Source organism: Pyrgilauda ruficollis, unplaced genomic scaffold (assembly GCF_017590135.1).
Source record: "Pyrgilauda ruficollis isolate IOZ18807 unplaced genomic scaffold, ASM1759013v1 scaffold60, whole genome shotgun sequence".
Classification (NCBI taxonomy): Eukaryota; Metazoa; Chordata; class Aves; order Passeriformes; family Passeridae; genus Pyrgilauda; species Pyrgilauda ruficollis.
In genome coordinates, this window is record NW_024527711.1 from 1,993,231 (window position 1) to 2,007,375 (window position 14,145).

General features: G+C 36.8%; 1 protein-coding gene across 5 annotated transcripts in view; it reads right to left on the reverse strand.

Annotated features, from left to right (window-relative positions):
- DLG2 (discs large MAGUK scaffold protein 2) overlaps positions 1–14,145 on the reverse strand; it is a 973,962-nt gene that overhangs the window by 250,565 nt on the left and 709,252 nt on the right. For all 5 annotated transcript variants that reach the window (XM_041483662.1, XM_041483665.1, XM_041483666.1 and 2 more), the window contains 2 exons: positions 10,756–10,900; positions 7,420–7,561 (listed from right to left, as the gene is read on the reverse strand). In XM_041483662.1, the coding sequence (XP_041339596.1) occupies positions 7,420–7,561; positions 10,756–10,900 (287 nt within the window). The remainder of the gene's footprint in view (positions 1–7,419; positions 7,562–10,755; positions 10,901–14,145) is intronic.

A 14,145-nucleotide genomic window follows, 5' to 3' on the forward strand; every position in this document is an offset into this window, starting at 1 on the left:
GCATCTTATCAGCAACTTTTCCTACTTGCTCTGTATCTCTGTTCCTTGGCCAGTGTACTTGTGCAACTGTTCATTATCCCAAACCTCAGGTGTCACTCTCTGAAGGATTTGCTGGTTCAGTAGCCTGAAACCCCTTCTCCACTGCTTCTTTATGCCTTTTCACCTATTCTTCTGTTACGTCCTGTCTTGTCCTGAATTTCCTTTCCAAATCCAAGTCTTATTACCTGATTAAATACCAGTCTTCTCTTCTTGTGATTTCCATTCTTACATACCAGTGACAAGTTTTCCCTCATTTACACACTTATGCCTTGCTAAACATACTCCCCCCATTCCTCCACTCTCTTCAATATTAAAATGTGACAAGACTCAGCATTCCTCCAGTCTCTTCAATATTAAAATGTGACAGGAGAGAACAGAATCCTTCCTGACCATGTTCCTGTGTCAGAAAGGGATGGCAGAAATAAGTAAAGAGGAAACTAGCTTTGGCCATTTAATGCTGTACTCAGTCATGCGGGATTTTAAAAATAATCTAGTCAGCATGACAAAATTGTGAGAAGCTTTGATATACTGCAGTATGAGTACAGAATCTGAAAGAGTTCTACTGAAAAAAACCATATCAAATAAGTTCTGGAGGATAAATGAACCATGGTTTTCCCAAAGATTTGCATTTGTTGACTTTTGCGTAGCTTTTCATAAATGCATTAGAAATACTGTCCAGATTCTATTTCATCAGCTCCTATAACTTAACACTCTGAATATATGTATCGAATATTATGGTATTTAAAATATAATAGCACAGCAATTTCTAACACAGAATAGAATAGAACATGAACTAAGGCATGTAATTCTCCTTCTATCCTTTGAATCATCATACCAGTATGGCTAAAAATAAATGCAATTCAATTTAATAATAATGGTGGTTAATTAAAATGACTTGAGCAACAAGCTAATTTAGCATTTTACACTAAATTTTAAAGAAAAACAATCATAAAACATTTGCTATCCTTAGATAAAAAATCCAGCCACAGGCAACAGCTAAGCATGAAAATATTAACTTGAACATCTAATCTGCTAAATTTACAAGTTATTTAAGAAGAGGAATAAATAAAAGGCACCATCAGTCTTCCCATACTGCTACATATCGTTTATTCTCTTTAGGGTAGAGGTTATATGCTGAGTTTGGGTTAGGCATGGTGAATGATTGTTGTGAGCTCACAATTACATGTGCTCCTATAACTCAAACTGTAATATTTGTTGTAATGGTTTAATACTGGAAGGTTGAATCTGTGCGTCAACAGAAACTTTAAAGTGCTTCCATAAAACACTGTCAATTCAACTAGCAGGTTTAGGTAAGTAAACAAGAAATAGTTGAGGAATGCTACTTTCAATACAGGGAAAAAACATCCCCTTAGACTTCAACTTAATGGTTCTCTTTTCTCTCCCATTCAATTCTCAGCACCTCTTCCCCATCCAGAAAATGCTATTTTGCAAAAATGCATGTAAAAATATCAAACATGCTTTACACAGCAAAACAGATAACTCAGCTTTTTCATCCATGAATCTTTAATATCTAGCCAGAGTTAAATGCTAAAATGAATTTTTTATCAGCTGAAGCACAGAAGTTTGATGTTACCATTATCTGAAGCTAAAAAGGAAGTAAAAACTCAAGATGGTAGTTCTTTATTTTTATGGAACTTTTCCTGTTGTTGCTCATTAAAGACAGAAGAAATTAACATCTTAAAGCCACAAGGCTATATTTTAATATAATTAGGCTATATTTAATTAGTTAGGCTATATTTTAGCCTATTAATTTTAATATTTTAATATTTCTGAAAATAGGAAGGCAGAAATATGCTAAAGAGAAAATTGTAACATCTCTCTCTGCTATGTTAGTAACACATGTTCCGCAAGATGATAAAACCAAAAAAAATCTTTTTTTTCCTTACTACTACCATATAAAATTTGGTTTGGTCTCTATAGGTCATCTGATCCAATCTTGTGTTTGAATCAGGACTATTGACAGCACTAAATTTTACCTAGCCAATGCTTAAAAATCTCAAATGGTGGATATTTCAGAGCCCTTCATAGCAAGTACTATTCCAGCACTATTTTATCCATCTCATGTTTAAATTTCTTCTGAAATTGAAATCAGAACATCCAAAACCAATGTCTGTTGCCATTGGTGCTTCTCTACACAGCAGAGTTTGGTTTTATCATCTCTGCTACTGAGTGCTTACGAGGTGCTCTTAGATTGTCCCTTAATCTCCTCTTCATGACACTAAAGAAGCCCCAGTGCCCTCGACACCCCTTCAACCTCCATGTGATTTAGGGCTCCCTCCACAACCCTCCTAAAGTCAAAGAATGGGAACTGTTCAAAGGCTTTGAGAAAAGAACGTATTTTTCAGCTGGCCATGCTTCTCCAAAGATAGCCTGGTATGCTGATTACCTGACCAGTAGTGAGAGTGCACTTCTGGGTCCATGTTCAGCTTGGTCTGCAGTAACATCCAGGTCATTTTTAGTGAAGCTGCAATTCAGATGTTCATGGGCTGCACAAGCGTGTGCAGCTCTTCCACTTGAGATGCAGAATTCTTACTGAACTTTATGAGGTTTCTGCTGGCCAAGTCCTCAAGTATATCAAGAGCCCTTTAGAATACAGCTCTGCCATTTGTCATGTTAACCACTCCCTCTTAATTTCTTATCCTCTTGAAATTTGCTGAGGGTGCACTGTGTGTCATGATCTAGGTCATTGATGAAGATATTCACTGACGCCTTAGGTATCCTGACCTCCTCTGCTCATCACTGACCACTTGACACATGCCAAGTGATGATCATCACCCTTTGAGCCTACTGGTTAAGTCAGTTCCCAGCTCGGTGCCTTCTTTTAGTCCACTCTTCCTCAGCTTTCAAAGCGTGCTGTAGGTGACTGGGTCAAAAGCCTTACCAACACCACTGCGTGCAAATGAGCATAGTCGTGCTGGGAGAAGGATAACCAGCAAGGTAATACAGCGCACAATCCAGGAGAAACCCAAAAGGCTATCCACAAGGTTTCTAAACCATTACAAACTGTGCTTCTTTTCTGATTAGCTGTACATGTTCATCCAACACTTCCTCATGTTTGGATGAGAGGCTGTTGGAAGAGTTTTAAAGGGTGCTCCCTGTGTTGCAGCTTTTCCTGCCCACAGAAGAGGTGTGAGAAATACCTTTGCAGCCACTCCCCATGACAGCTACAGGAGAAAAGGAATTACCATGTGCTGCACGGCAGATCCCAGATGCACATTAGTGGGAGTTATGGCATGGGCCAGGTATGACTTTGGAGTCAGCTGTGTTTTCCCTCAGCAAAGAAGCATTCCTGCCCAAGGCAGCACCTGTGTGCACTGCTTGGTGAAGGGCAGCCACTCTCCTCTCATCCAAGCAATTAGAAATTTCATCAGGAAAGTCAACAAGTCTGGAAAAGCACATAAACTGGTTTTAGTCAATCTCTGATGACTATTCCAATTACCTTCTGGGTCCTTAAATGCTTGGCAAATGAGTTGTTGAGTACTTAGCTTTTCCTATATTATCTATCGCTACAATGACTTCACTTCATTGCCTTCTTCCTTCCTCAAACCTTCATTTTTTAAAGTAGCACACATCTGCAGAATTATTTTTGTTTTCCTGTATGACCCTTGAGGGTAAGTATTAGCTCAAATCAATCAGCTTTCTAATTTTGCCAGCAGTCAAACAGTCAAGTAATGCTTGTCTGTATTTTGCATTTTAGGTCATCAGAAAGCTCTTTGCTCAGCCATGAAGGCCTTCTGCTGAGTCCCCTCCTTTTTGCTCAACAGGATGGTTCTTTCCTGAGTTCTCAATAAGTTTTATTTAGAAACCATCCATCTTGCATGGGCCCTGTGTTTCTGTGGCAGCATCCCAAGAGATTTCGCTAAGCAACTCTCCAAAAAGGCTGTAGTCTGCTCTTCTGAAATCTTAACAGCTGACTATCTTTCCAGACTTCCTTTGAATTAAGAACTAAACCAATTCATAGACACTCTGATCCCAGCTGTTATTTGTCACCACCTTTGCCACAAATCCTATTTCTCCCCTCTAGCAGTATCAGGGACTGGTCCGGAACACAACCAATGAATCCCCTGCACTGCCTGCACAACCATTTAATCTTAGTAGAAACTAAAACAAGCAGCGTCTTACTTGCCATTTGTACTGATACAATTATTAAACATATAGTTTTCATCCACTTTCGATCCCATATTCTACTAACCTGAACTTGTAATGGTGGTAACTGCTGTAAAAAATGCAGGAAGCCAAAGTTTCCATTCTAAATGAATTTAAAATAAATCCAGAAAAAGCGAGAAGTAAAATATGCTCATCACTGACAGTATTTTGTACCAACAATACACACAACTTAAAAAAATCAGTAATTGAGAGACAACATTCAGCTTAAATAAAATTTATGACTGAAGATGATTTGTTACTTTTCCATCCCTTGTGCTCAGATTAGTTTATTTTTTATACAGACTGAACTGAATTTTTTTCAGGCACAGATTCAATATCAGACCAAAAAAATACACATTTTTATCAACTGACACACTTATTTTTGTTAGGCAAAACAGATGTATTTAAGTTAAAAAAACCCCCAATCTTAGAATTGGAATGAACAAACAAAAAAATATAAAACCAGCAGGAGGAAGTGGGCAAATTAAGTCAAATGTTCAATCATTTAAGCTTTACTGATAGATTCATTATCACAAGTAAGTTAAAGGAAGCTTGTCATCTGCCTCACACAAATCACTTATACAGAGAATTCCAAAATTGCAAAAGCCTTTTTTAGTGGAGAAGTTACTGCTCCAAATATTTTTAGCTGGCACAAATTAAAATCTGCCAAAAGTGTTGCAAGACTGCATGGGTAATAAATTTCTTTATGTGAGCACAATGCAAATTAGCCCTGTAAACCTATTAGAGCAAGAACCAGGTACTTTGAATGGATAGCACTGCAGTAGCTGGCAAATATCTTAATTATAAAACATTACGTGAGAAAACCTAATTGTAAATGCTGCAATCAAGGTGTCTATAGGTTTTACTAAAGTTATCAATGTGATAATTGAATTCCCAAAAGATTTTCTGAATTGGTCAGCAACAAAGACTTCACAAATATCTTTTTATTTTAATGGCAGACTCATCAGCAAATCCTATGGCATTGAACAGAAAGACTGCATTCACTATTCTGAGTTTATAGCTGTGAAAATGACGGTGAGAATTAACTGCTGCATTTCAGTAGTCCCACTTGAATCAATAGGCAATAATTAGATGAATGAACATTAAAAAAAAAAAAACAAAACAAAACAAAAAACAACTCAGCAGCATTTAAGGGTTAAATGATTTGGTTTTTAAGGCCAGAGCTTCTTAGTCATTGTAGTTAGAGAAGAAAACTGGTCTACGGCTCTTGCTTGGGTGTCTCAGATGTATGTGCATGTCCAGCAAGGAAATGTAAAGGATAGAAGAGTCATTACATTTCCTTGACTTTATGACTATATTTGTTTTCTCTTTGTGCTTTTGCTTCCTGATGTGCCATATTGACTATCGTCACTAATAAAATGAAGCTCATAATAGCCTCCTCCTTTTCAATAGGTCAGAGTTAACACTTGTTCAGAAAGATGAGATTTCCATCCGATTTGTGCTGTGGCATTCAGAGCTGCTCCTGTCACTCGACACCCTTCTTTCTGCCAGTGCCTCACACCTGTCACAGAAGGTCATGCTCATAGAGTCAGCAGCTCCTGTCCATAGTGCCAATGCCACAAGAAGATTTTGGATCTCAGACCTTCATTAGCCAACACATTAATTCAGAAATACAGACAGGAAAAAGAACACAGGAGTGGAGTATTTCACAGAATATACAGAGTTTCTCTGGGCATTTATTTTTTTCCCTCACAATAATGCAAAATGGATATTGGTGTGAATACCTCAGACAAGAAACAGACTGCCAGTATTTCATTTTTCTCTCAGGAGCTAAACCAGTGCAACTAACTTATTTAAAAACAGTCTAAAAATAGCATGGGAATGCATCTTTCTTCCCAAAAAAAAGGTAAAAAGGACATCCTCATTAATTTGAATATATATCCTGCATGGTTCTTTATAGGCTTTCTACTGGATATCTGCTAAACTATTGGACTAAGAGTGTCACTGCCTTTCCTTCTATGACTATTTTTTCTTTTCTTTTTTTTTTTTTTCAGAAGTAACTAGAAAGTTAAAACCAGCTACATCATCATAAAGAAACAGGACTAACAATACATTGCCACTTTACAAACCTTCTAACTGTTTAAATGGTCTTGTCATTGCCAGGACTGCTTATGTCTTTTTTTAAAATTAATCCCTTCACTTTCTGTGACTTCATGATGCCCTTAGCTATTATTTGCTTTTAAGGCTGCAATATTTTTGCTGTTTTTTAAACTTTTTCTAACCCTTTCTCACCAACAGTGGTGCTGACATCTCATTATAGAAGAAGACCATTCAGCCCTACAAGTTTATTGACAAAGCCTTCATCATTGCAAGCCAGATATTTTAATATTGGTATTCTCCCTATACATAGGTATTTGAGAAATTATGAGATCATTATTAGATCAGGTAAAAACACTGGTACAGTACAGATTTCATGAAATCAATGTTGAACTATCAATTAAAAATATAAATTCTTGGAGTCATTTGGAGAAAATCCATCCTAACTGAATGTCTTATGAGTTGAAGGAAATCAATTTCAAACAAAAGAGAAACTCTTTTAACCAAGACAGGGAAGAGAGGTGTGGTTTCCACACATTTATGTCCTGATGAAACACTGTATCATGATTTAGTTGCTCTGAATCTGTCTGATCCAACAAGTTAAGCTGCTCGAGATAGTAATCACATGCAACAAGAAAAATGAAATGCAAATTAGTGGGTTATGAAGCTGATGAATACGTAAGTGGATGAGATTCTTTGACTTGTAAGACACAGCAAGTCACGTTAGAGGATCAGAACAGCCTCCTCCTAGCACCAAAAAAAAAATAATCTCATTTTCTGAGGCATTAGACATTATAATGAAGGCTCATTTTCCAAACTGAACAACTTCTGTCTTCAAAGGTGAATGGTAGTGTTCTTCAAACAAAAAGATAAATATACACTGTCTCATCAGTGACATTCAGTGTTCATCTAAACCAAGGCATAAAAGAAACCTCCCAGCATTTTCCTCTGTGTCTCTTCTACCTTGAAATTAACCACACAGATACAATTCTGCTACTGTACATCCATATATCAGTCACAATTCTTTAGGGATTATTAAAAAAAAAGTCTGAATAGAAATCTATATATGCTGTATTTTATTTGAGATGCATTGAATGCTTAACTTTTGTCCATTAAAATTGCATGAAAGGGAACAAATAAAGAGAAACATCTGACCTGGTGTAGTCGTCCTCCACAAGCATGTGCTTTGGAATGGGTGAGTATCTTCCTGGGGAAATAGGGGCCAGGGATGCCTTGTACTCTAAAGTGCCATTGTTTCCAGAAGAGAGTATATGATTTTCCATCGGTGGAGAATAAGCTGATGGTAAAAATGAACATTTCTAGTCAGCAACTTCCATGTTTTATTAGATGGCAAAAGAACATAATTTTTAAAATTTAAGTACCAAGAATATGGTTCAATGCTGTAAATGAGATTAAAACAAACAATCCTGGTTTGAGAGAGTTTGAAATATAACAATAAAGAAGGAACAGCTGGAGTTTTACTGAAAATAACAATAACAACAACAATAATAATAATAATAGTAGTAGCAGTAGTAGTAATGCTGGCTTATTTGCAGGGATTCACTCTTTAGAGAATCTTTAGTTCCTGAAGAGGGAGTCTGAATAGGTCTCCTGTTTGAGAGACAGGAAACATTTTCTTCACTTAGGACTAGCAGAAGGAAATGCAATTAGGAAAGAATGAGATTAAAAGCACTCTTTTTGGCTCCAGTGTGCAGTAATGGGAGTAACATAGTAAGAACTCCATGCAGGATAAGAGCAGGAATTTTTTGTGTGGCAAGAATCATGTATATATTCAAAGCTGGGATCTACTACAGGTGCCCACATCCCCAATATAAGTGAAATTTCAGCATCAACATAGGTGGTATTTAGACCATGGTAAATCTCTATACTTAAAATAGAAAATGGATGCAAATATCTTACGTATTAATGATTAATGATGAAAGTTACATTACTGTGTTGTATGTTTATATATTGGGTTTGCAGGGTTTGTTTGTGTGCTTTTTGCTATTCTGAAGTTACCTGGGACATTTATGACTGGAGAGATGCAGTAATAGTTGTATTCTATCTCTAGTTAATTTAATTAGAAAAAGAAAAGAAAAATAGAAAAAGCAGTGTTACATGCTTCTGCAATGAGCTGTGATTAATTTTCTCATGAGAAGACGACAGCTAAACTTTCTAGTATTAGTTTCAATCTTTTTGTCAGACGCTGAGATACAGAATGCTTCAAAGCAAAATCTCTCTACAGGGAAAGGCCATTATGCATTCTGAAATACTCTGAACATGTAGGTGTAATGAAACGTTCCCTGAGGATAAATGAATCTGTATGCACCAACAGCCTGGGAAGGGCTACTGCAAATCTTTTCAACCTTTACTTTCCCCCTGGAATTGTTTCTGTCTTCTCATATGCTGTTGATCTATAATCTGACATAATAAACCACACTGTTTTAGAACTGCAAAATTATTATTTTGAAAGTATGAAGCTCAAGATTGGAGAGGTACATTTAGCATTTTTACTTCCTGGCCTTTGCTGAGACTCAGACCAGGCTGCTACTGAACAACATGATTGCCATCTGTTGTAACATTTGCTAACTAAATAGGCATCCTCAGCATGGCTGACCATACCACCGACACGCATGTTACAAAACCTTCCCTTCTGTTTTCATGGAGCAGACTGAATAAGGAGGATTTGAGATATTTAGCTTTTCCCTCAACTTTATCAGTCCACCAATAGCAACACTGCAAAAGTGCAGAAAAATTTAAATCCTTAGCATTTACTGCCTTCAGTAAATTTCCCCACCTTTAGCTTGCCTTAAGTGCCCACAGAATTACTAGCAGGAAATCAAGATGGGTATGGACCAACTGCTGAAGCTCTTGTCAAAATTATATTTCCATTCAGTTGCTAGATGGTGCAGCTGGTCCCTGCTGGTAGCTGAACCCAAGGCAGACAGTTTTTAATGAACAACTAATGAAGAAAGGGAGTTTTCAGTAATGAACTGTTTAGACTAACGGGCACCAGTAGTATAAAGAGTGCAGATGAAACATTAAGATTGCTGTGAATGTCAAGGGAATGGAAATGCCTGGGTATGGACACCAGGAGGAGTGGCAGGAGTAGCATAGCAATGGCATGTATCGATAAAGCTAGATTCATCAATAAGTCATCAATACTCAATATAATTATGTGCAACTTGCCAGGAAAGCCTGCACCCAAACGAAAACAAATATTCAAGCCATTAAGAGATGATGGTGGGAGATAAAGGCTAGGTTGGAGCTAGGACACTCAGGGAGCCAGCAGAGATCGGAGTAAATCCTAAAGACATGCATAGTAGGGACAGATGGCAGAGGCAGAAGATCCTTATTGTTGTCCTCTCCTTAAGAGTCCAAAAAGCCCTCCAGCAAGGAGGTTGTCAACATAAAATCTCTCTCTCTATATATATAAGGACTCCACAGCCAGCCACCAACCCTTGTACGTGGTCACCTCAGGGAATCCTGGGGATGCACATCTTTGTACCTGAGTGCTGGACATGAGCCTAGATTCTTTTGAGTGCATGGATATGACAGCCTGATTGAAATCAGCTGGCTTTTAAATGAGGACACCATCCCTTCCTATAAGATACTTCACTGAGTTTTACCATATTATTTAAACAAATTTTCCTACAACAGAATGTGCATTGAATGCAAGGACAAATAAGGCCTTGATCCTCTGGAAAAAAAATCCTGATGAACATATATAAAGTTAATGGATAGACTGAGAATAAAGCAAAGTGGACCAATGATTTATGAATTTTTCACTATGGGAGTAATAAAGCACTGCAACACAGAAGCCATGGATATGCCATCCCTGGAAGTGCTCAAGGCCAGGCTGGACGTGGCTCTGAGCAGCCTGGCCTAGTGGAAGGTGTCCCTGCCCATGGCAGGAGGACTTTAACTAGATGGTCTTTAAGGCTCCTTTTAACCCAAACCCATCTGTGACTTCACAAATTGGATAACCACAGAAAATAGTAAAGTTTTGTAAGTAGAGCAGTGACTTTTACATTCCACTAAAATATTTTATTCAAATATGAGATATATTTGCCTCAGGCTTCTACTAAGTTTGTACAAGATGGTTTGCTGCTTGTTCCAATTTTTCAGTGGACAGAGGACTCCAGGCTACAAATCTAATCATATTACAAAATGCATTTGCATGTACTTATTGCTGTAATCTTCACAAGAGTTACAGTTCAGTCTGATCACTTGGACAATGGCTAATTGGAACCAGCACAGCCATATATCTTCTACATTGCTACTTTTGCTGCAAAAATACTTTAGCAGAGTTAAATTATTTGCAATATTTCTTGAGCACAGCATTCTTAGGTGGTAATAAACATTCCATTTTTGTAGCCTTCCAAGCTGTTTCATAAACTTTAATGGGGTACTTTGAACAAGCTATGAAAAAATACAATCATCTGAAAAACTGAAATATCTCTTGTAAAATAAGTTGCAGAAGTCACTTACAGTGAGTAATATCTGGTGGGCCATAAGGATCTGTCATGTAAATGGTGGTGGGCTTTCCAACTTTCAGATACACTACATCTGATGTGTTCTTCAGTATTGCTACTGCCTCTTCATGGGTAACTTCTTCTAAACTGTAATTATTTACCTTAGAGGAGAAATCAGAAAGGTGAGTTGAAATGCAGAAACAGACATAAAAATGATACATCCTTGCAGTTTTCAAAATGTTTGGAACATTGCTGTAAACGAAGAGCACTAAAGATTATAGGAGAAATTCTGCTGCAGGGTAGGAAGTACAGTTTTCTTAGCACACGCATGTTCCAAGACTGATGTAGGAATATTGATACACAGAATCAAAATGGGTCAAGAAAGCACTTGGTTTTGACAATAAAAAAAGTTCTTTGTGATGTTCTGCTACTGGTATAATCACCAATATAAAATGGTATTTAATAATAAATTAATAGCACTACATCAGTTACAGAAACTGTCTACATTATTTGACCTAACAAAATAAACTTACGAATTAATCTCAGCCTCCACAGCTGGGACCTCAGAAATATCCAACACACCCAAATCTTTCCATCACTGATACGACACTGACCATTGAAATAAGGAGAGGTAAAAAATGGTATATAGAATACCTATGAGGTGCAGGAATTGAAAAAGGGCAGTTGAGAATGGGGAAAATATATTTTTCATTGTGAAAGTTTGTCAGTTTTCTGGAAGCACAGGAAAAAAAAACATTGAAAAAGTAAGTAGTACTAGTTCTATGCTTTTCTTAGAAGAGAAAAACACTTAAGCAAGGATAGAAGACTACAGATAAAGTAAGAAAGGAATGGTGGCAGAAAGCTTTGCCTATTTATGCTTTACTCCCACAGAAAGAAAATCAAAAGAAAAGCATCGGAAGTGGTTTATTGTAGAGGCATATAAAATTCAGTCACATATAAATGCACCATATTAACAGATTTCAACAATAGGTTGTCCTCCTATAAACAGAACCGTGTATGTTCCCTGCCACAAAATATATAAACCTCCTGAATGGAGAAATTATAGGATAGGGGGGAATAAAAGTAAAGGGTGTAGATCCAGGTTTCAGGCATGTGGCATAAGACAAGAGAAATGACAGAATCACAGAACACCTTGAGTTGGAAGGGGTCATTGAGTCCAGCTCTCTCTCCTCACAGTGTCGCCTGAAACTGAACCATGTGACTAAAAGCATCGTCCAGCCTCCCCTTGAATTCTGGCAGGCTTGGTGCTGTGACCACTTCCCTGGGGAGCCTGTTCCACTGACCTACATTTCACAGGGAATGTTGTATATGAAACATTTTACTGTCATTTAAATTGCCATCCTCCAACTTCCACAGTTACTGCAAGGATTCCTTTTAAAGATTATGCAAGATGAAAGCAGAATTCCCTCCTCCTATGCTATAATATAACAGCAAATTGCAGAAAAAAAAATATTCTTTCCAGGGAATTAGTATTAGTAAATTATCAGAAACCTGAATGTGACAATAAGCAATGGTCAAAGGGTGTGGCAACTGGAAAGAAATTCAGCTATTGTGAATCACTGAAGGACTCTTCAAATGCAAATGATTTCATCACCACCAAGAAAAAAATATTTCTATTGGATAGTATTGCTGAATGTAAGGATTCTGTCTAAACTTTTTTCACTGTATAATTCTCAAGCTTTGTTTTAAGGGTAATTAAAAGAGACAATGGCAGGTATATTATGATAATTTGACATGAAGGGCAGTGACAGAGCCTAACACTCAGAAGGGAGCTGCTGAGAGGGTATGCTGTATTTTGATAGGCCTTCTATTTAAATAAAAATCTTATGCCTAATTTCTATACATTTCTATATCTTCCTTTGTTATGAAGAGCAATAACTTACATATACCTTTAATAAATAAATGCCTTAAATTAATAAACTGGCAGGAAGAAGTGACTGAAATTATGCCTTTCTTTTTTATGTATTTCAAAACTGCCAGACACTTCAGATTCACACATTTTAGGAAGATGACCACATGGTTATCCTTTACCTCTTCTCCTTCTCACACTGTCTGTACATTGTATTTCTTGTGTTTCACCCTAACTTTTTTTGAAGTAGAGGAAATCTCACATAACCTCACCCACTATACAGCTGCTGTAAAAAAATGTTCTCAGTCAAAAAAAGACACAAAATGAAATATCTTAGAACTGTCTGGATTTTGACTTTTTGGTCTTTTTAGATGTGAATAAAAACAATTATGACACAAATTGACTTGATGCAACTTCTTTTCCAAAGGTGTTGCATTTTCTTGGGGTTTGTTTCTGTAAATTTAGCTGATAAAAATTCATCACAAGATATTTGGATGTCACAGTTGTGCAGTAAATAAGACAAAAGGCCATCTTAGAAACAGAGAATAAAGTATTATACATAGAAAACATATTTGATATGGCAGGTCCTGTGTCTTCTCTCTGACAATAACATTATGGGACAGGTGTTTTACCAGCACTGTACAAACTACTGAAATCTAGAAGTTAGGACTTAAGGAGTTCAAGCAATTCTAAACTAAGATTTAATGTCTATGCAGTTCACCATTATGTTTATTTTCATAGACATAAAGATCATAGAGTTCATGGCAAAGTTTATGTAAAATCATTTAGTCCTGGACGGCTCAGTTCTCAGTAAACAAAGAAATGAAGAAAGATTCAATCTACATCAAAAGAAAACAAACAAACAAACAAACTTGTTGATTCATTCACAAAAATTAAGATCCTCAGTGGTGCCATAAGTGGGAGCTCTTTGAGAAGGAGATGAGATCACCTTCCTTAGTCATTTGCCAACATCAGCTTAGACTTGACCTTCCAAACTTGCTTCAGAAGGCAGTTCTTGCTTTGGGTCTACAATTCCTATTAATAATCCTATGTGCATCTATCAATATATTTCCTACTTTTTGACCATAAAACAATGATCACAAATAAAGACATCTGTATGTGTTCTGCTATATAAAAAACTTGAATACTTAGAAGAATTCTATTGTTCAGACCCCTAGATATTATTGCAAGATGACTGTAGTACGTAATTTTTTTTCATAGGGGAATCTCTGGACATCTTTCCTTAAAACATTGTACAGAGATGATAATAATAGGAAATGATGTTGTAGTTGACTTTTATGTTGAGATTTATGCCAAGAAAGACTATTTCTGAAGCTATTTCTTCCATAAAAGATGCCTATCTTGACAGAATTGTAAGTACTAAATCTGGCTTTTTTGGTGATTTGGCCCAATAAATGAATTATAGCAAAGCTTTACTTTCTCCTGTAGAGATAACCTTATATATTTCTGCATACAGCTTGCATAAAAAGGGTTGAATTAGAGGTAAAGAAGATAAAGAGTAGGAGATGCACACAA